The sequence below is a fragment of the Epinephelus fuscoguttatus genome, linkage group LG19 (genome assembly GCF_011397635.1).
Source record: "Epinephelus fuscoguttatus linkage group LG19, E.fuscoguttatus.final_Chr_v1".
Taxonomy (NCBI): Eukaryota; Metazoa; Chordata; class Actinopteri; order Perciformes; family Serranidae; genus Epinephelus; species Epinephelus fuscoguttatus.
Window position 1 is genome coordinate 11,341,366 of NC_064770.1, and position 21,669 is coordinate 11,363,034.

Sequence of the window (21,669 nt, forward strand, 5' to 3'; positions counted from 1 at the left end):
ATCCACATTCATGCAGGAGTAAGCTGAATATCCCCTTTGATTCCCCAACATGTTTTGAGGGTCTTACATCGGCTATTTTGGTGGATAAAGCAGACTGAGGTGATTAGTGCCCGGACACCAACAGGCAGACAACCTTTAAAAGTGGATTTGAAGAGGATTGATTATATTCCTTTTAGAGGATCATTGCAGGCAGCTGCTGCGGAAGTAAATGCCATGAAAGCCTGAGTGGGATACAGTTGTTTTAACAATGAGACTGTGGTGGAGCTCCAAGGTAAACAGAAGTACATTGTTATTCGTTTGTGAGGTTGCACCAGGATCTTTGTTAACCAGTCACAGTCACATACTCCCGTCAGTTGTTTGTGGCTAACATTTCAAGTGAAGCTTTTGTTGGAGGTTATCAAGTCATGTAGCTGTAATGTCACAGCAAGGTGAGCTGAGTGGCTTTGCCAGCAGCTCTTAGGTTACACTTTGATTACACAGTTGATATCAACAAACATTTCTTCCACCAGAGAGTCTCTTTGAAGTCGTGTATCACCTCGTTATTCCTTCCCAAAGATGCTTATAAAAATCATGAAACACCAGGGAACATATAAACCTCTTAAACCACATAAAACTTGACCATGTGTGGAAGCTATGAAGATTTTTATTCAGGGATAGCTTTAAGGTCACGGGAAAGGAAAGGAGAAGGTTGAAAGTCTTCTGAAGTGGTAAATAAAAAGAAAGAAGTACTTTATTAAACCCTCTTGGGGTAATTCAAGAGGGTGCGTGGCATAAGTGCATTTAAGATGAGTTCTACTCCACTTTTGCAAGCGCATGATCTGAGCACAAAGTAAGGGTGTGTTTTGGGAGTAACAAGAATTCGATCAGTCAGAGTGTTATCTCCCGTTCTCTTTAAAAGCCAGGTGCATCTGTATCTGGTGCACTGCTGCTGCACCATGTTCTGATCCCAAGTCGTCACACATTGCTGCATTGTTATTGGCCTTTCATGTCCACATATCCTCGCTTGGTATCCCTCTGCGTCTGCTGTTGACATTCTGGGATGCCACAACCAAAGCCAGGACATCAACAAAAGCACATGGTTAGATTTAGAAAAAGCCCTAGGGCTGCTGTGAAACTGTGGCTACTTGGGGCAACAAAAAAGTTTGTCCTCAGTGTGTCGGTACAATAGACAAACAACAACACTGCCGTCCTATGTTTAGAGAAAAACATCATGATTTGACTATATTCAAATGGGAAGCAAACATCTACCAGGGTTTGTTGGACCTGTCCACCACCCCTCCCTCTCACCCTATGCAGAATTTCCTGTTCCTTACATTATGTCGTCTCTGGCAGCCTTTCAACCTGCCATTCATCATACCATGGAACAGGTGCCATCTGGTCGCATGATGAGCTGACAGCATCCGTCTACGTATTATACTGACGCGGCAAGTGCCATTGCGCTGTCTAGTATCATACCACCACAAAAGGTGGCTTTTGGAGTCAGTTGTCGGATGCCAAAACCACTGACAAAGTGGCGGTTTTCGATGACCTCGGTATGAGAACAGGCTGACTATTTATATGGCAGATTCAGTAAATTGAAGCAGTTTTCTGCAGAGAGTAATACAGTAGGAGTACAAATGTCACTGCAGCAAATACTGTGGGACATTTAAGCAGCAAAACTAGACTGCCGTGCAAAGGCAAAAGGCCTTATCTTCAGTTTTGGCAAAAATGAGTTATTGTCATTTTTGGAACAATAAACATCAGTTTTATCATGTGGATAAATATCTTGAGTCAATTTTGTTGTTTTTTGGAAAAAATAAGATGTTGTTTTTGCCGTAACTTCCAAAAGCCGAGGGAAAGCCAAGGCAGAAGCCCATAACATCAGTTGCGGTTCTTTGCTTTTGTTCCGCGGCACTCTAGAATGCGCAAATTAAGTTACGGTACTCTGCCTTTGTTTTGCCAAGCACCAAAGTGAAGTTACTGTTTACCGCGCTGGAGTTACGGTGTTATGTCTATGTATTATATGTGATTGAAGCACTTCTGACACACACCTTCAATACTTCAATAAAGTGTACTTAACAAGTGTATTTAACAAAGGGCATTGCTACATATTACTGGCATAGCCAAATCAGCTGTAACTTTCTAATGTAAGAAATAGGAGGGAGGTAAAGTGTTATTTCAAATTAGTACAATGATGAGGTTTTAAAATGATCCAGTAATGTACTGTTGCAATCTTCAAATGCTCATTATTTTTTATTTTTAATATTCTGTTTATGTAATATTAAGCCTAACTAGACAAAAATCACTAAATTTCAGTTTAAGGTTATCATTGTTATCTCAGGAAAATATTATACAAAGTGATAAAAATCCAAATGGGCAATAAAATAGAAGTTAAGGTCTTTTGCCTTTGTATGATCCATTATTGTTCTGCAGACAATGCAAAGGCAGAATACAGTAACTTCCGAATAAGGGTCAAAGGTCAAGTTTAAGCTTAAAATTTTTTGGTGGATAAATAACTTCATTTATAAACAACAAAATGCCAAATGTCCAGTGTTCTACCTACAACTCATTTGACGGGACAACAAAATAACTTTCAAGTCATTTTTCTCAGTTTCACAGTCTGGTGAGTTAAGGTCTTTTGCCTTTGTAGGGCAGTAGAAACTGTAGTTATGAACATGACAGAGAAAACAGAAAATCTTAAGCTTCTTAAATAATTAATGAAGTTACATTTTGCCTCGGGTGTAAATACACACAACGTGTCTCTTAATGAAGAGTCTGTTGAGGAGCAGCGGCACACAGCACCTCTGCTCTGCTCTTTGCTATATTCACATTTTAAAGAACGCTTTAAATCCATTCATCCAGTTTCATCAGCTTATCTGGGGCTGGGTCGGGGGGGCAGCAGGCCAAGCAAAGCACCCCAGACATCCCTCTCCCCAGCAACGCTTTTCAGCTCCTCCTGGGGAACCCCAAGGTGTTCCGAGGCCAGATAAGATATGTAATTCCTCTGGCGTGTTCTGGGTCTACCCCAGGGCCTCCTACCAGTGGGACATCCCCGAAACACCTCCAGCGGGAGGCGCCCAGGAAGCATCCTGATCAGATGCCTGAACCGCCTCAACTGACCCCTTTCAACGTGAAGAAGCAGCAGCTCTACTATGAGCTCCCTCCGGATGTCCGAGCTCCTGACCCTACCTCTAAGGCTGAGCCCAGCAGAGAAAACTAATTTCAGCTGCTTGTACTGTATCAGTGATCTCTTTCTTTCAGTCAGTACCCAGAGCTCATGACCATAGGTGAGGGTTGGGATGGAGATGGACCAGTAAATCAAAAGCTTTGCCTTCAGACTCAGCTCACTCTTCACCACGATGGTCTGTCACAGTGCACATCACTGCAAAAGCCAGACCAAACTGCCGATCCATCTCATGCTCCATTCTACCCCCACTCGTGAACAAGACCCCTAGATACTTGAACCCCCTCTCTTGAGGCAGTAACATTCCCAACGCAGAGGGGGCAATCCACCAGTTTCTGGTAGAGAACCATGGCCTCAGATTTCATCCCAACCGCTTCACACTTGGCTGTAACTCTCTCCCATATCCCTGGCAGAGGTTGCTGAGGTAGTCAAAAAGCTCCCCAGTGGCAAGGCACCAGGTGTGGATGAGATTCTCCCTGGGATGTTGAAGGCTCTGGACACTGTTCAGCTGTCTTGGCTGACACACCTTTTCAGTGTCGCGTGGAGGTCGGGTACAGTGCCTGCGGAGTGGCAGACCAGCATGGTTTTCCTCGGGGTATCACACTGCTCAGCCTCCCGGGTAAACTTTACTCCAGGGTGCTGGAAAGGAGGCTCCGACCGATTGTCGAACCTCAGATTTAGCAGTAAAATACTGCACCATTCTGACTTTAGACCAGGATTTTGTTGGTCATTGATGCAATCGCTTTCTACGGCCTAAGAATAGCAATGTGCCAACAACGTGCCTAAGCACACCTTATTTTAAGACCTACACGATCATGGGCGCATAGATGGGTACAAGTAGATTACGTTTGCTTCTCATGCAACGTGCACACTTGCCATGAAAATGACAACTGTGTCGGTCTGATGCTAGTCAAGACAGTTGTGCTGTGTTGTGTGCCGCCTTGCACCAGGTGTAAAATAGGGCTCCTAAGAGTCTACAGAAATTTTTTTATGAGTAGAATAAAATTTAACAAAGTTATTACAGTTCATCCTGAGGGGAACATGAATGTGTTGATCCAAATTTTCAACCTCATGGTGGCAATAGAGTCTAGGGATCAGTAGAATCATTGGCATCCATCTTGTGGGGACATCTTTAGGGTCATGCTGTTAAAAATTGAAAAGACAAGAAAATTAATGCTAATTTGATTAAATCTGAAGATACAGTACATCAAAGTTAATGATTATTGATCCATGGTAGGTAATTAACTGCAACACAAAGACCCACATACTCCAAATTGTTCTATGCTGTTTTATTTGCGTCAGCCGGTATTGTGTTTTCCTGATACACCAGAGAGGAATGACCTTTGACCCTCATCAATCACTAGCGGAATGCTGTACTTTCTCCTATTGACAATGCACAGGAAGCAAAAAGCTCTAGAAGGTGCTGGAGGGTGATGTATTACTTATTATAATACACTACAATGCTGTTGTATTCTGACACCCTCCGGGAGCTTGAGTAGGAGGTAGCATTGTTACCTGTGAAAAAACATCTAAATCATATTGAAGTAATTTGTTTCCCATCTTTAAAAAAAAAAAGAGAACACTCAGAGATCTTTTTTGTCAGCACAAGATAAACTAAAGCTTGTATGTGGTTGATTCCCTCGTCTCCTTTTAGTCTTCTGAAGATAAAAAAGTCATGAATTTTAGATCTCGTCTTGGATTTTTTTTTCTTTTTTGCGTTCCAGAGAGACATCCAAATGCTTTTGATCCAAAATAAAAAATAATGGACAGTATGACAAAAATAACCTAGTTTTTTTTTTCTTCTTTTATGTAGAACAAAGCCTCTTTGTGCAGCAGTGACAGAATGAGGAGGAGGAATTATTACAGAAACATGCAGATGATGTTTTGATTAATTTATTAAACTCAGTTCTGTGTGGGAAAAATAACTGTGACAACCAAGAGTTTAAAGGTGAGTGATAAACAGTATAAACAAGTAATTCTTCACAAAAATAGCCCCCACTCTCTGCTGTGATTAACATTTCAGCATCCCTCACATGTAAGACTCTATAGGGACTGATGAGTTAATTATTTGTGCTGTTGTTGTGAACCTAAACTATGTGAACTTCTTAAGGCTCCTCAACCCCCATAATGATCAGAGATAATCATATAAATACAATAATAAGCTAATTAATAATTTATTTTAGTCATAATTTTAGAGTTTTTGGTGATCTCAATTATTTTGGAGTCTGATTTTTTAAGTGTAATACTACATTTTGTCTATAATAAACTTGGGGTGTATGGACTTGCAGATGCAATAGCCAATTTGGGTATGAACAAGTGAATGTCTGAAATGTCCTTTATCTCTGACCCAACCAAAAACTATTTGTCCTAGAGCATCCCTAAGTGATCGGAGGAAAATGTGTGACCCTCACACTCAAACGTAATGCAGGTATTGGAGCCAATGCAATGAGCAAACAGCATGGAGGGAGTTATCACCAAAACAAACAGCTTATTTCTTAAGCAAAATGCAAATCATTCTTACAAATTGTATCACTACACAAGCTGTATGCACCTCAGCAGAATATGTGCACGTGACAGCTACACCCGTAACCAACGAAATTTAATAAGCCTACACGTCACACAAATGCATGCACATTGCAATATCAGCAGACATCATTAGATTTTAAAGATGAGATTAACAAATTTGAATTGACAAGCTTTGATTTTTCACTATTGTCGTGCTTGCGTGAGCGCAGCATTTAATGTTTTTTAAAGGACCTGATGCAAACGGTTAATTTCTGGTGAATTTTTAAATGAGACATGGGACTCTAGAACCCCGCGCAGAGCTAGTTTCGAGCAGCGCAAACTAAGGTGCGCTCAGTTTGGTAGTTTGGCAGACCGAGGTGCGCTGAGATGGGTGTGGCAGTGCAGCAGGGGGAGGTGTCGACAGATCCAGCTTGGTGTAGGGACAGTTTCGTGCCAAAAGGCTTCGCCAAAGGTGCGCTAAAAGCTCACCAGCTGAAACCAGGTCTACTGTCAGCACAGGCGGAGCGCAGCCGGTGTAAGCTGAAGTTTGGCTGACCGGCGGACAGTGCGCACACGTCACCAAAACCTCACAGGCAGGTTTCCAGAATGTCAGGCACATTAACGATGCAATAAATAGCCACAAAACCACTATTCAATGCAACTATCTGCAATCAGCACATAAATGTATCTCTATACTGACTGTCCCGTCATATCTGATGTCAGATCAAAGGCGATGGGCACCGTTTGGCATGTTTAGCACGCATAATGGAAACCCAACCTGATTTGATTAACACAGCTGCAAAATAATGAGTTCACATCCCTCTCAGCCAACCACAAACAGCTACAGCATCAGATAGAGAGTATATATTCAGCATCTGTCATCTTAGAAAAGTCCAAAGAAAAGAAACAGAGTGAGACTGCGAGAGAAAAAGAGAGTGTGCGCGCACGAGAGAAACGCAACATTGATTTACAATTGTGGTGACCTCCTCCCAGGCTACCTTTGCATCATCAGCCCGTGGAGGTCTGCTCGCAGTTCTGTATATTTGGACGCTGCAAGCTTGGACCTCCCGGACCAAAACATTAGTTTCCTACTAGGAGAAGTTTGGCTGTCTGATGCTGCTGCTCTCTTCTGCCATGGCAAATTGAGTAACCTCTCATTACGCCTTTGTGCAGCGCATTTAAGTGCGAGGGGAGGGGCTCATTTGATTGGTGTGATGTGTGTAAAACCCACTCCACGCCTTCTCTCCTCCGCCTTGCACAAGTAGGAGGGACAGAGGTGGGAAAGAGGAGTAGCTGCGCCAGGTGCACGGTGTGCCAAACTAGCAAAATCCGCCTGGCCACACCCAGTTGGCGAAGCACAGGTGCGCTGCGCCCCCGCCTCGCCCGGTCTGCGAAACTAGAGCCCATAGAATTAAATGCATTTTAAGACAATATCCTTTTTTTTTTTTTTTTTTGTTTTTGTTTTTTACAAAAACACATTTAGACCTGCCTGTAGGATTTTGGATTCAGAGGGGATTCAAACACAAGTCCCTCCTCATTGCTTGAAAAATTATTCGACATGCCTCACCAGTTTGTGCACCACCCCCCCCACAATCCCTAAGCAGCTACATTTTCAGACTGAAGCTCTATTTGTTAACTTGTCATTGGCTGACACGTGAATTAAATCTGGATTTTAATCAGTTATTTTTTTCTTGAGTGTTTTAGGCTAAAATAAACTGTAATTTAAAAAAAAAAAAAAGGAATTATAACATAAATCTGGAGACGCGATACAAAAATGTCATACTTGGGACTCCTAATAGATTTTATTGAAAAAGGAAATGTATATATCTATTCATAATAAGTACATTTTCAGATTTGTTTTCCATTTGGGAACAGCATCAGTACTTTTTTTTTGCCATAAGTTGTAGCTGGTGTTTGGGACATCTACACGTTAAAAGTAACACATAACTCTCCGAAAAGGCCTGGCAATGTTATGACAAGTGGTTTTATTCTGCTGAGAGAGACAGACCTCATCTGTTTGAACAGAATATAACTAGACTGTCACTCACTACAGACGGAGGCAATTCGATTTAACAGAAGAGAAGACGCAGTGAAGACAGAAAAGTCCTTGTTGTGTCCCAGTACATCTTAACTCCGCCTGACAGTGTCCTCTTTTGTGTTTCTGACACAGAGTGAGAAGCTCTGGACATTTTTGCCAGACAAAGACTCATAGAAAACGTCTTGATCAAAACCAAAGCATGTCTCTCTGCCAGGCCTTTTTATTTTATAATAAGTGGAAAAAGAGGCGCTTTGCTTGAAAGACATTCAGTGTGTCTCAATTCCCTCTGAGCTGCGACCCTGCAGGCTTTGGATCATTTTGGACATACTGACATCCAGTAATCCCTTCTGTCTTTTCATTCACATTTCCAGTGGCGGGTTGACTGATATTATTTTGCAGCACAGCAGCGTAACAGCATGGTAAGAACTTCTTTTAACTGCCTTATGTGCTATTTAAAGAAGAGCTTGCATACATAACAAGTAGAGCAATTAGAGCCAATATTCCAACAGACTTTGAAATATAATATGAAATGCAAACAGTATCCACGAGGAGCTCCCAGAAACTCTGTTATCTGATGCAGAAATTTTGAATAACTGTTCATCTGGTTTGTGTTGAGATACGAATCTCTGAAACAATTTTGTGCTGCGCTCTAACATTGAGGCGGAGAATATTTTAAGATGTGAAGGAGTAAATAAACGTTTAAACTATTTAGATATGCAGTAGTGGAAGAAGTATTCAGATCCTTAATTAAAAGTAGCATTACCACACTGTGAAAACACTAAGTGAAAGTCCTGCATTTCAGTCATGCAATGTTTCCAGTCAGCGTTTTACTCGTATATATGATGTATTTGGATTAATCTTACTGCTGCATTAATGTGTGTGTGCTGCATATTACTGCTGTAGATGTTTAAGGTTGTGCTCATTTTAACTCCTTTATATACTGTTGGGTAGTTTAATCTACAACAATGCATCATATTCTATAAGGTATGTTTGTAGCATCACTGTAGTAGTAGAAGAATTTTCTCAGCACATAAAGGAACACTTGATCCTTCAGTTTATCACAAACATTCAAAATCAACACATCTGGGAATACATGGTTTTCATTGGACAGGAAGGAGATGAAAACTTTAAATCTATAAAGTAACTAAAGCTGTCAGTCAAATGTAGTAGTGTAAAAAAGTACAGTATTTACCTCTGAGATGGGGTGGAATATAATTATAAAATGGAAACACTTAAAGCAGCCTACAAGTACCTCAAATTTATCCTTAAGTAGTAGGCCTACTTGAGTAAATGTTAGTTACATTTCACCCCCAGGAGCAATGTAGGGAAGTACAAAGATGACACCTGCTAAACATCACATCATCACACACATGTTAGCATTTTAGCATTCTGACTTCAGCATGAAACTCTAGGTACTTTAAGTCCCAAAGGGCTGCCATGAGCTATTTTTAAAGGGACATTGCAATCCCCAAATCTAAAATACATATTTTTCCTCTTACCTGTAGTGCTATTTATCAGTCTAGATTGTTTTGGTGTGAGTTGCAGAGTGCTGAAGATATCAGACGTAGAGATGTCTGCCTTCTCTCAGATATAACAGAACTAGATGGCACTTGGCTTGAGGTGCTTAAAGCACCAAAGAATTCCATTTGAAAAACTCAACAGCAATGTCTCTTTGCGGAAATGATGACATGATTACTCAAGATATTCCACAGACCTTGTTGTGAGCAGTTTTATGTGGGAACTACTTTCACAGACACTGAACTACACCCACCAACTGTATCACCATGCAGAAGGAAGCGTGCATCTACATAAGGATGAGAGGCTTGTGCTCGTGACAGTGTGAGATGTGAACATTAATGAACTCCTCTTCGGCTAAACTGCAAGGATAGCTAGCTCAGTGGTGCTTGGTCAGCTAGCAGTAGATGCACGATTCATTCTGCGTGGTGATATGGTTAGCCTGTAGTTCCTGAAACTGCTCACAACAATGTCTGTGGATTATCTTGAATAACTGGGTCATGATTTGTGGAAAGAGACATTGCTGTTGAGTTTTTTGTTTTGGGTGCTCTGAGCACCACAAGCTGAGTGCCATCTAGTTCCATCATATTCAACAGAAGGCAGACATCTCAATGGCCGATATCTCCAACACTCCGCAACTCACACCAAAACAATCCAGACTGATCAATAGCACTACAGGTAAGAGGAAAAACATGTATTTTTGATTTGGTGTGAACTGTCTCCTTAAGTTTCCATTAGATTTACCTTCTTTTTTTTTTTTTTTTAACTAAGATGTAGCATGTTCTTTGTCACACACTGCAGCTGTCAAAGTATTTCAAACAGTTAGCTTTAAGATGTCAACTGCTTCTCAGGCTCAGTACAGTCTCTTTTCATTTACATCCTCACCAAAGCTCCACGTCCCTCTGAGGAACAAAAGCCAACCTGCCAGCAGGCTGAGTGATGTGCTGCTATATGCTCGTTTAGCCTTTGAGAGAATAAAGGCCTCATTGCTTTTTCAATGCCCTCTGCTTCTTTTTTATATCAGCATCCTGTGTGGAGTGACTGTACATTCCTCTATAAGCCCTCCTCTTGTTTTTTTTTATAATTGCTAGTGTTTGAACCTCTCAGCAGCTGCCTCGGGACACAGAAACAAACCATGTGAAAAATTGTGCTTTTAGCTTTTGTCGTATCTAAAATTACACACAGAAGCTTTTCCTTTTTGATCATTTAAGATTGCTTATGCAGTTCAGATTCCAGAATAGATTTATGAGAATGAAACACTTTTTTCTGGCGATGAGATGTCCTATTTTTAACTTCTCTTCCCTCATATTTTCTGTCTCATGTCACTGCTTTTCTACAAAACAACCTTTTTATTTATTCCGCTTGTATAAAATGGACCCTTGGGAATTGTTAGAAATTATATAACCCTGTGAATTAGCTGCAGAAATGGTGGACAAAAAGCAGAAAAATCTAAACATCAGCTCTTCTCCTTCGCCACTTTAAGACGGTTGAGGTTCATTAATCTCATTTTCCAGGTAGAAAGGAATCTCAGTGCGTTCTTTCTTTCCCTGTCAGTCCTCATCAAGGAGCTCAGTAAAGCAGCGAGAGGCATCCTCCCTTCTGACACAGTCTGTCTTTTTAGTTTCTTCCTATTCAGAGAGAAGTGAGCTAACACGAATGGAGTGAAGATCCTGGTTTCAGGGTTACATTGCGAGCAGCACCTCAGAGGATTGTGGGATTTGGCAGGGATATCTTATAGATCTGTGTGTTTTTTTCTTTTCTAAGAGTTTCCATTAAAGCTGAGATACCATTCAGCTGCACTTCTCCTAGCAAGTCAGAGGACGTGTGAAATCTCATGATAAGGTTTTATCTTATCTAAACCTTTTGGATCATTCTGTCACAATGGGGTAATTCTTTGGGTTTTTTCTTGCTTGTGAAAAAAAAGTAGTATGAGTGCCTTTTAGTGGATTCAAGTCTTCTTCAAGTGACATTCTGATGAAATGCATCTGCTTTATCCATTAAGTTTGTTCCCAATAACACTCAGCTGGCACAGGATGTAGTTTAACCTGCATTTAGTAAAATAAAGGTAAAGAAGTCAAGATGGTGGATTGGCATAGACCAGGGTTCAACATTATGAATAGGTCTAAATGAGCATTCATTAATATGATTTACCACAAGATGGCTGCTCTGCAGTTGGCTATTTATAATTATTTAGTAATTTAACTTTGCAGAGTTGGTGATGAAAGCAAATTAATCTGTCCACACACTACTAAATCCTCTATTTTCTTTCAAGACTATTCCCTTTTTTGGATATGGAATCCATCGCTAGCCTTGCAAGAGAAACTCCAGGCTAGACACTGCTACTGAAGTTTAGCAAAAAGTACCATACCAGTGAAAGTATCACGGTTCTGAGTAGTATCACAATACCACGGCAAAAAATGAGGCAGATGTGCCTTTTGTCATTTATAAAAAGATGAATCACTTTTCTATAATACATCACTGATATTTAAATGGAATAAATTACTTATTGACTTATTCATACTTCAAAAACAGCATCAATAAGTGATTAACATAGGGGGGATCAAAATAAAATAAATAAATAAAATAAAAATCAACCAGCCACCCTCCTCCCCTGACAAGTCCCTTCATAAGTAAAGAACAGTCCCTAAAGTGCGGTGAGGTTTGTGGGCCGTTACTGACACAAAGACAGAAATGTGAACGGCTCATTTCTCCTCTGACACATCACATACCTGTGTGCCACCACGGCTCGGTTGTCCAGGTACTACTGGGCAGTCATGACACCAACAAAAGAGGAAATTACTGGACCTGGAGTCGGACGTCATCTTGCGCAGCAGAGCACTATGAGCCTCCGCCGCACTCCTGTCTGTGATCCCCATTCAACCCTCAACCGGTAGGATTCGCCTTTCCTTTCTGCTGCTGGTTGAAACGTGATAATAGGGGCGCCCCAGCGCCCACTCCACTAACTTGACATGGAAATGAGCGGTAGTCTAGCAAACTGGCGAGTTTTGTTTTGCTTTGTTTTTTTCGCTTGTGCGCCCTCACATAGATTGCGCCCTGGGCGGTCGCCCACATTGCCCATAGCAAAACCCATCCCTGAGTGTACAGAAAATCTAAAATAACCACTTATCAACCAGACCCGCTGTCGACACTAACCTCGTGACAACTGCCACCCAAGCTACTGAAGGTGGCAGTTCTCGCGAGGCTAATGACAGAGTTCAGTTTGGAGAGGCAGAGAAATGTTTTCTTTTTTTAAATTATATTATAATACGGGAGATTTACGGGAAAATACTAATACGGGAGGACAGCGGGAAAGAGAGGTAAAATACGGTAGTCCCCGGCCAAAACAGGAGACTTGACAGCTATGAGAGTTGGTCCGGACTCCTAGAGCTAGTTACCAGCAACAAGCCAAGTTGTAAAGATAATCTACAGAAAACCAGTGTCTCCCAACTATGGTTCGGAGCACCAGACTGGAGAAGGTAACACAGTCTGTCACAGTTTGTCAACAATTAGTATTATTAAATCCAAAATGGCGACGGCCAAAATGCCAGACTTTAGGCTTCAAAACAGGAGACAAAGCAGTGGGTGATTAATTTGAGATATAAACAGGCTCTGTGGTTAATTTCCCCATTCATGACAACTTTAATGGGGGCTTAATTTTTGTATAAAATACGTGGCTTGGCTTACAATTACGCATAATTAAAGGCGCAGACTCTTTAAGTGACAGATCAGTGCTGTGAGCTGACAACTCCCTACATTAGTTAAGCAACGTAACCATGGCATAACCCCTGATTGCCCCAGTGCAGCCTCACAGAGCTGCTAGTCTTAGCCATATTAGCAATACTGAAGGTTTATAAGGCAGTTACAGATGACCTTTTTTGTTATTTAGCTATGAAGACTTGTCAACTGTCACGATGAATGTTCTGTCTGATTAGATAAACATAATCCAGCCATAGTCTTTCTAATGCAGTGCAAGGTTTATTCTTACAATCTAGGCTGCACATTTGTTTCCCAGTTATTGTGTGGATCATAAAATAAAACAGGATGACCTGACGGTGCATGGGTCACTGTAAACTGTCAGGAGGTGACATTACTTATCTTTTCTGTGCAGCAAACGTCCCCTCAGCAGCTAAAGTACTGCAGCACGATACAGCTGAAGCTATCCACTGCCCTCACTGCAAACCGGGAGCAGAGATAGGAGAGAGTCCCTTTTAATGTTACACATCAATCGACTTTATCCACCCACTCTGCCCTGTTGCCCATGCGAGCAAAGGAACATGATATGACTCCTTTATCATTCTGCTAATAATCTCCCCATTTATATATCTGTCCGATCACATCCACCCACCTCCCCTCAGATGTCTGATTGGAGTGCACCGTCGTGAAGTTCAGCAGACAGATCTGAGCGGGCCATGCACCGCTGCATCTGAAAATGAACAGCCAGCCAGCGGTGGCTGCAGATTAAAAGCTGCTTTTTCCTTGTAAAGCACACTGCAGTAATTTCTGGCCCAGTATAGAGTGTGTGCAGCCTCTGTGGTGGAGGCTCCTGGGGTCTGCTGATAAGGTGGAGCGAGCATTTATCATTATTTATCCATTTAGTGGATCATATTTCACCATATGAATAACACCATTATTTAGAGAACTGCTGAAAAGCAAAATGGGGATTTGATGATAATAACATCACTTATTGGAGAGGCTGTCATGGCGCCTATGTTTACTGCATATGCAAGCTTGTGGAAATGTTGCAATTCTACATAAACTTTAATGAAGCAGCAGCATCACATTAGAGACTTCATTGCTCAGTGTTCTCCTACCATTCCCACAACCCTCACGATCCTCAATAGTTAATGTCCACATTATTCAGCAAACGTTAAACCAGAGTGCTGGAGTTACTTCTTCTTCTTCATTTATGGATACACCTGCGCATGTCCAGGATTTATCAGCTCAATTAGAACTGAATGTTCTCATATAAGATGACTTCCTGTAACCTGCAGGAAATCAGTAGCACTTAGTAGCTTAATAGAAATGTAGTGACAATTTTGAGACAATCCTGTTAATGACAAATATTGTGAAGCTGGATTTCCAATAACATGCAACCTAAACACAACAACAGCATCACTTTCAGGGCCATTTTGTTGGATTACATGATACTGTAAGATTTTCCTGTTCCTCCTGATTTCAGGTAGTAATAAATTAATATGCATATGGGGATGTTAACAGTTAAAAACCAGGGGGAGTATGTGCAGTACTTGTAAGTATAAGTATATTATGGCAGTAGTAATTTGAAGTGGTGGTGAAATGAACGTTTCTTTACAACAGAAGCCAGCGGCCGTGAGCTCTACTGCACCCAGGGAGGAGACTGACAGCCAACCTCTTCCCCCAGGATGGAGGAGCTACACATCACCTGAGGGACTCAAGTACTACGTCAACAGCTGCAGTAAAGGTGAGAGCGACACCTGAAAATATAAAGACATCTTAATACATCAGCTGAGGTCATAGTTTTGTGGACGATGGTCTGGTCAAATCATGGTTAGTACTGTTTTTATGTCAGAGTGTTCCTCTGGCTTTATATTCTGTGAATTTCAATATATCAAACAGAAAAGTATTTAGTATGAGCAGCATTTATTTATCCGCCCAGCAACACCTGTCGGCTCTGACTGCATGTCACTCTCTCTCTGGCTCAACCAGCACACGCTCACTACACCCTGAGCTATTCACTAAGATGACATTGACACATAAGGTAGTGAAGTTGATATGGTAGTGAGTGGGGGTGCACTACGTGTTTGCACATTTCATTATTGAGGATTATTGGTTAGAATTTGGTAAACATCAACCATTAATTTAAAAAAATGAGGTTCTGCAGCCAATAGCATTTTAAAGCAGTTACAATAAGTCTTTTTGTTTTGCCTTTTCCATGTCTGTCAAAGTGATGGACGGCCCTAACGATTATACACACCACTGCCAACAATTTGCCCATGTCTGGCAGGTGGCGGGTGCTAATTTCAGGTCCTGTTAATAACTGTAAAGCTGTGATCACTGATGGATTTCTCTAGCAAGTAAGACTTAACATGTCTGTTTCCTTTATAAAAAATTTCGATAAGAAATACTTGATATTAAGCGATTTTCATCAGAATTAAAAGTCCACAAGCAATATACACTGTGTTTTCTTCTGCAAGAGGACAATGATCACCACAGTTGAGCACAGACCGGTCAGAAATGTCTTAAAGCAAAAAGAAGAAAAAGGAAGAACAATCAAGCCTTTGTGTTGTATCACATTTTTAGAAACACTAACAGCACTTATTCTGACTGTCGGTCCATCACTGTTGTCCAGACAGTTGAGACAGAAATATCTCAATTATTAAAAAGAACTGCAACGCAACTTTGTACCAATATCCATGGAGTCCAGAAGATGAATCCTGATTTTGGAGATCCTCTAACTTTTCCTCTATTTTTTCCACCATCAAGAAGCTCACATGTGGTTTTGATCAAAGTGTCAAGAACTATTGGTCGGATTACTGTGAAATGTGTTATATACATTCACGACGCCCTCAGGATGAACTCTATTAATCTTTCATTAAGCGCCATCATTTGGTCTTAAGTTCAGAATCAGATCGTTTATCTTCAAATTTCTTCAAACTGCAAAACTAGCAAAACTGCAAATGACATTCCCATCAGCCTCAGCTGTACTTTGTGCTCTAATTAGGAAGTGTGTTAGCACACTAACACACATAACACAGATGGTAACGCAGGTCACCTAAGAAAGTTTTATTTCTGTGCAAATGGCTGCAAAGTTTCTCTGCCTTTGAGACACATTTGTGGGTAAATAAAAAACATTCTATTGATTCCATCAAACTCAATGTCACCTATTTGTATTCAGTAACCATGTGGTGAACTGAGTATCACCTCCTCTTGTGTTTTAGTTTGCTTATCATGTCATTCACTGCCTCAACACCGCGAACTATGAGGGTTCATTATCATTCCTCCCCATCATTAGGTCTCTTAAGTCCATTCATGAGGACACAGGGCCTCAGATTCGATCCACTTTAATCTGATTATCTTAAACGTGTTGCACAGCGAGTACCTCAGCAGTAAAATCTGTGGATTCAGAGTCCAAGGGATATTTGTCTTCTGCTCTAATACACTGTTACCTAACAAGAGACTCAAGAGTTACATTAATGTGGTGGCTGGGAGGCAGGCGACCTTTCACAAACATCTGCTCCGGTGTGTGTGTGTGTTTTACACCTCATTTGGGAATGAATCCAGGGGGATAGGACAGACTCCCACGGGACAGACGAAAGGCTGCATCAACAACAACTCTGGCAGTGATTGCACTTTGGCTCACAGCACACACACACACTGAGCAGGAAAAAACAAAACACCCAAAAGCTATTTTTACATTCAGCAGCCATATGCTGCAGCAGTCACTTTTTATTTTGTTACGGTTTGTTGTTGTTTCGTGTCTGAATGTGGAGCTTCAGAAAGCTGCTACTGAGACTGTGCGTGTCATAAAGATGCCAGCAGTGTTTATTAGAAAGCTGCTTGTTGTTTATTGTCTGTGTCATTTAATGGAGGAGGTGCACAAATGAGGATCAGTTGAAATCCTTACACTTAATCCCTTTGGAGTTGCAAATATGACAGTGGGATTTAAAATGATGAGAAAGAATTGCAAGGGGGAAGTGAGGCTTAAAAAAATGTGATTGTGTATGAAGACATTTTTTTGTAATTTGGTACCGGTAAGAAGTGACTGATATGACAGAAACAAAAGAAAATTTACAGTCAAGATAAGAAGACTTTTTTGATCTCTAGAGGGAAAATTGGGTTGTTGCAGCAGCACACAGAAATAAACACAGTTAAATAGAAAAACTGTGTTTCTCATTAATTACCTAGAGTGTGGTGGCCTGCCATAGTTTCATAATAAGCCGAAAATATTTTTACATTTCTCATTATAATGTAAAAGATCTCTAATTTTGTGTTTTGCATGGTTACTTTGCAAACCATGCACACTTACACATACACATGTGCGCACACACGCTGGAACTTAAATGGCTGCATCCCAGACACCAAGCAATTTTTAGGACACAACTTCATTAGAGATAAGTGTTCATTTACGTTACAGTATCCACTCCAGTTATCCAAACACAGTTTTATCATCATTGTATGACCGCAAACACATAACATTTCTGCATAATGTAGGATTTATACTTCTGCGACAAATAGACACTGTACCTATGGTGTAGGCTCTGCATCAAAGTAGAGCCTACGCTGTACCGTACACCGTAGCCTGACGTGCACGTCCCCAGAAATGTAACTACACGTTGCAACGACTCAGACCTCCTGTCTATTTTTGTAAGCTAAAACCATTTCCCTCAGTGGAAATGAAGCTTTTATTTACTTTAATTTCATAGATAAGAAACAATTAATTGTGTAGATAAGAAAGCCTCCACTAAATAGCAAGTCTTGAGTGTGATTTATCCTGGCTTCATGCTAATTTATACAATCTAAAATGCCATAGGCTTGTGCAAATAACATTAGCATGTTGTATTTGTTGGGAAAATGTGTTCAGTAAAAGACAAGTGCTTTTTCTGCGAATGCTGCAAGTTATAGTGAAGCTGTTTTGTGTGTTTTGAATCAACTAAACTTTATCACACTTCACAGAAACCCTGCCGCCAACTAGAGTTTTGGGGGTGTAACTGCAGCAGACACACCACCGCACAAGTGTGAATACTCGCAACGGTGGAGGCCATGTGCGTGGGCCACGTGTAGGCTCTGCATGGAGCTGACGCACAAGTATAAACACTGCTTTAGTTATCATTGATAATATTTGTTAAAAGTTAGCTAAGCTAGGTGAAATTAATGTTACCTAGTCTCTATATATCTCTCTATATCTCTATATCTCCGGGGTTTGCCTACAGACTCTACATTCAGTGAATGTAGAGTCTGTAGGCAAACCCCGGAGATCTTGCCTCCGGAAGAAGAGCGGAAGAGCCCTGGTTTCCGGTTGTAAACTGTTTGTAGTCCGTGTGATATTGACTGATCATGTTTGAGCCGGCTGCAGTTGTTGCCAGGTTAAATGGTCCGTGCGGTGAACTAACGAGGCGGAACATAATTGGCGTCACTGCAAACTCTGAATCCATCGCAATGGTTCAGCATATTTACTTATATATAAACGGAAGTTGGAAACGGAAATTCATCTCCTCCGCCCAAATCAAACTGGAATGCCAAAAAATCGGGGGTCTGCCCCCAGAGGCTGTATCGCCGTTTGCCGGAAGTCAGACGCTGAATACAGCTGATGGGTTCCGAGAATGAATGTTAGCTAACAACGTTAGCTGTCAGACTCCTTGCTTATGTCAGCTGCTTGACATGAAAAACAACATGTTACATATGTTATACCTAGCTAGCTAATGTTAGCTAATTATCCTACATTAACGTTATTACCAGCGGCTCTGATGAAATAATTTGCATCACCTGACGGGCAGGTTGGCCCATCTTGTAACGTAATTTTATGTCCAGGAAGTCATACTTATCTGGATTCATGCGCCTTTGAGCAACTTTATCAGGAATGCCCCGCCTCGAACGCTGTATCCATTTATTCATTCATTCATTTTCCATCATCACTTATCCTAGTACAGGATCACAGGAGAGCTGGAGCCTGTCGCAGCTGCCACTGAGTTAGAGGCAGGATACACCTTGGACAGGTTGCCAGACTATCACAGGGCTGACACACAGAGACAGACAACAACTCACGTTTACGTCGCCCCTATGGACAATTTAAAGTCACCATGTACACCTAACCTGCATGTCTTTGGACTGAGAACCTGGAGAAAACCCAAGCTGACATGGGGAGAACATGCAAACTCAACACAGAAGGGCCCCCGCAGGCCAATAGATAAAACCTGGAACCTTCTTGCTGTGAGGTGACTGTGCTTATCAATGCACCACCAGTTCTCTTTACACATCAATGTGAACAACAAGTGCATTGGCATGCGGTCAGTCATACTATGGCTAATATAACAGGATGTCAAATATTGTATAATATAGATGCTGCAAAAATCCAGGGAAAGGAAGATGAGCTCTAAATCAGTATTTCAAATATGAGTGCTCATCATACTACAATATATTTAGCAACTGTGATTCTGAATTAAAATATTCACATTTCAGTCATGACTCTTGACTTTCAGCTTTCCATCCACTGACACATTTGGACATTTGTGCTTTGAGTTTGCTTGATTGCACTTAAGGATCCACTGAGAGAAACACAGATTCACCCACAGCTGTTACAGCGTGAAGGACTTCCTGCTCTACCAAGTGGAATGACTCGTGATTACTTCATGTGATAGACGGCTAAAATAAAGGAAGCAAGTTGAAAATCCTCTTGTTTTATCTTACAGGAAATAAAGTTTATCTTGTATTTACCTGATGTGCTGGCATGACAGGGTTACTGAATTACATTTAAAAAAAGGGCAAGGAATTTCTTTAGAATTTCCTGTGCTTAAATTGGACTGGCAAGAAGCATACCACAAGGAAAATCACAATCGAAGGACAAAATGTCCTGTTCATTGCTCAGGGAGTCTGTCGGTGGATGCTCATTACACACACACCCACAAAATGAAATGTTTCAGTAGAGCATAAAATATTTTAATATAATTCTGCATTTGTGCATGACATAAAACCATGTACCACATAGAAGTAATGTCACCCTTTGGTTTTTGGAACCCTGTTTTGAAGCCTTGAGTTTGGAATTCTGGTGCACGTGATAGACGTTTTCCTTGTAGGGTCTCTCCCTGAGAGACCTGTCTGGGAGAATTTTTTTCATTTTAACCCAAATCACGACTTTTTTCCTAACCTTAACCATGAAATCCCTTTCTGGTAAAAACCCTTTAGGAAAACTTCTCCCAGCTGCCATTTTGGCCGTCGCCATCTTGGGTTTTTGGAGCCAGAAGTGACCCAAGGTGACTGTATTTGCATAAGAGGTTGAAGCTTGAGAGAAGCTATGGGTGGATCTGTCCACTTAGATGTGGTGATGCCTTGCAGACAGCCTGTCACTCAGAGTGGCCATGCCCTTAATTATGTGTTCTTTAAGCCTTAAGAAAAGTAAAATAGGTGATTTACATAAGAATTCACCCTCCTTACAGTTGTCACGAATGTTGAAATTAGCTATAGAAAGCATTTTTGTACCAGGCTGTAAAATGTAAATTTGGGCATTTTAACAAGGGGGTCAGTGAGGATTCACTTGTTTAGAGAGCCAGACTTAAGTGGCTGTTAGAGGAACTGCATTTTTTTTACACTTCTGCATTGGCTTCATTTTACAACCCTGGAGGTTGCGACTTGCATAGAACATCCTTGGTTGCTGCTTTTATTTATCATTTTTCTAGTGGCTGATTTAATAATAGTTTTAAAATCATGTTTTATTTGCTCGAGAAGCTGGGTATCAGTACTGAGCCCGGTCCCACTCCGAAGACATTAAAATTTGGAGCTTGGGCAGTGACTTGCGTTGTCAGAAGCCAACGAAAAAGGTGTCCTTTAATGTCGGCATGATATGCGGCCGCTTGCCGATATATATATAACAGCGCCCAGCAGCGTCAGGGGGAAACGCTGCGAAAAGTTAAGGCGGCGAAAGTCCAAATGGGGCAGGAAGGAGTGGTGGTGGGTGGGTCCAAGAAGCACCGACTTTCAACCGCGAGAGCAGTGTTCGTGTCCCGTGAGATTGTAAAGCCAAACCCTGTTCCTTTTCCTAAACCTAACCATGTGTTTCTGTTGTTGAGGGAGAAAAATATCAGTTCGTGGGATTGTACCAACATGGTGCGTTTATTTTGGAAGACACTCTATGTAAATGTTAAATTTCCTGTGAAAATAGAAGTGTGTCTTGAAAAAAGAGATCTTGACACGGTGTCCCAGAACATCAACAACCAACACACCCAGGGTACCTTGCACGTTGTATGTGGATGTGGAAAGTTTATGACCAGAACGTCAATATGTGACAAGGTCGGAGTGAGAATGCGTTGCAGTACTCCATACCTTCAAGGTATCAACCAAACTAAACCGGTACCAAGTAATATTGAAACGTCTCCAGTCAAACGATACCTGCATGTGATCCTTTTTTAGCCAGCATGGTAAACAGAAGTTAAAAGTGGTGATTGCCTACCTCTGAGGTGGTCATACAGTCCCAATGTCTGAATTATTCAGTAGTAGTCCAAAAGGTTGTTAATATTGTTTTCAGAGGACAAAGAGAGGGGATGTGTCATCCATGCGCCAGTTGTTATAATTCTCTGGTGCTATAAAATGACTGGCGTAACATGGCCTGTCTCCGTCTGGCTGTCTCTACTTCTCTCTGATGTGCTCTCTGTCTGAGCTAGATCAGTTGAGTTCAGTGACTGAAGCAAATAAGAGCCCGAGCTATTGATTTAAGTTTTATGGTACACTACAGGCCACTCCAGTCACATTATGGGTATTG

At 41.3% G+C, this 21,669-nt stretch overlaps 1 protein-coding gene across 2 annotated transcripts in view; it reads left to right on the top strand.

Moving 5' to 3' along the window:
- Positions 1 to 21,669, top strand: part of gas7a (growth arrest-specific 7a) — a 68,886-nt gene that overhangs the window by 2,711 nt on the left and 44,506 nt on the right. The window contains exons 1-2 of one of the 2 annotated variants that reach the window (XM_049560535.1): positions 8,078 to 8,125; positions 14,538 to 14,661. In XM_049560535.1, coding sequence (XP_049416492.1) covers positions 8,123 to 8,125; positions 14,538 to 14,661 — 127 coding nt within the window. In that variant the 5' untranslated portion in view covers positions 8,078 to 8,122. Of the gene's footprint in view, positions 1 to 8,077; positions 8,126 to 14,537; positions 14,662 to 21,669 lie in introns of those variants that run through there. The other variant, XM_049560534.1, reaches the window with a different exon arrangement.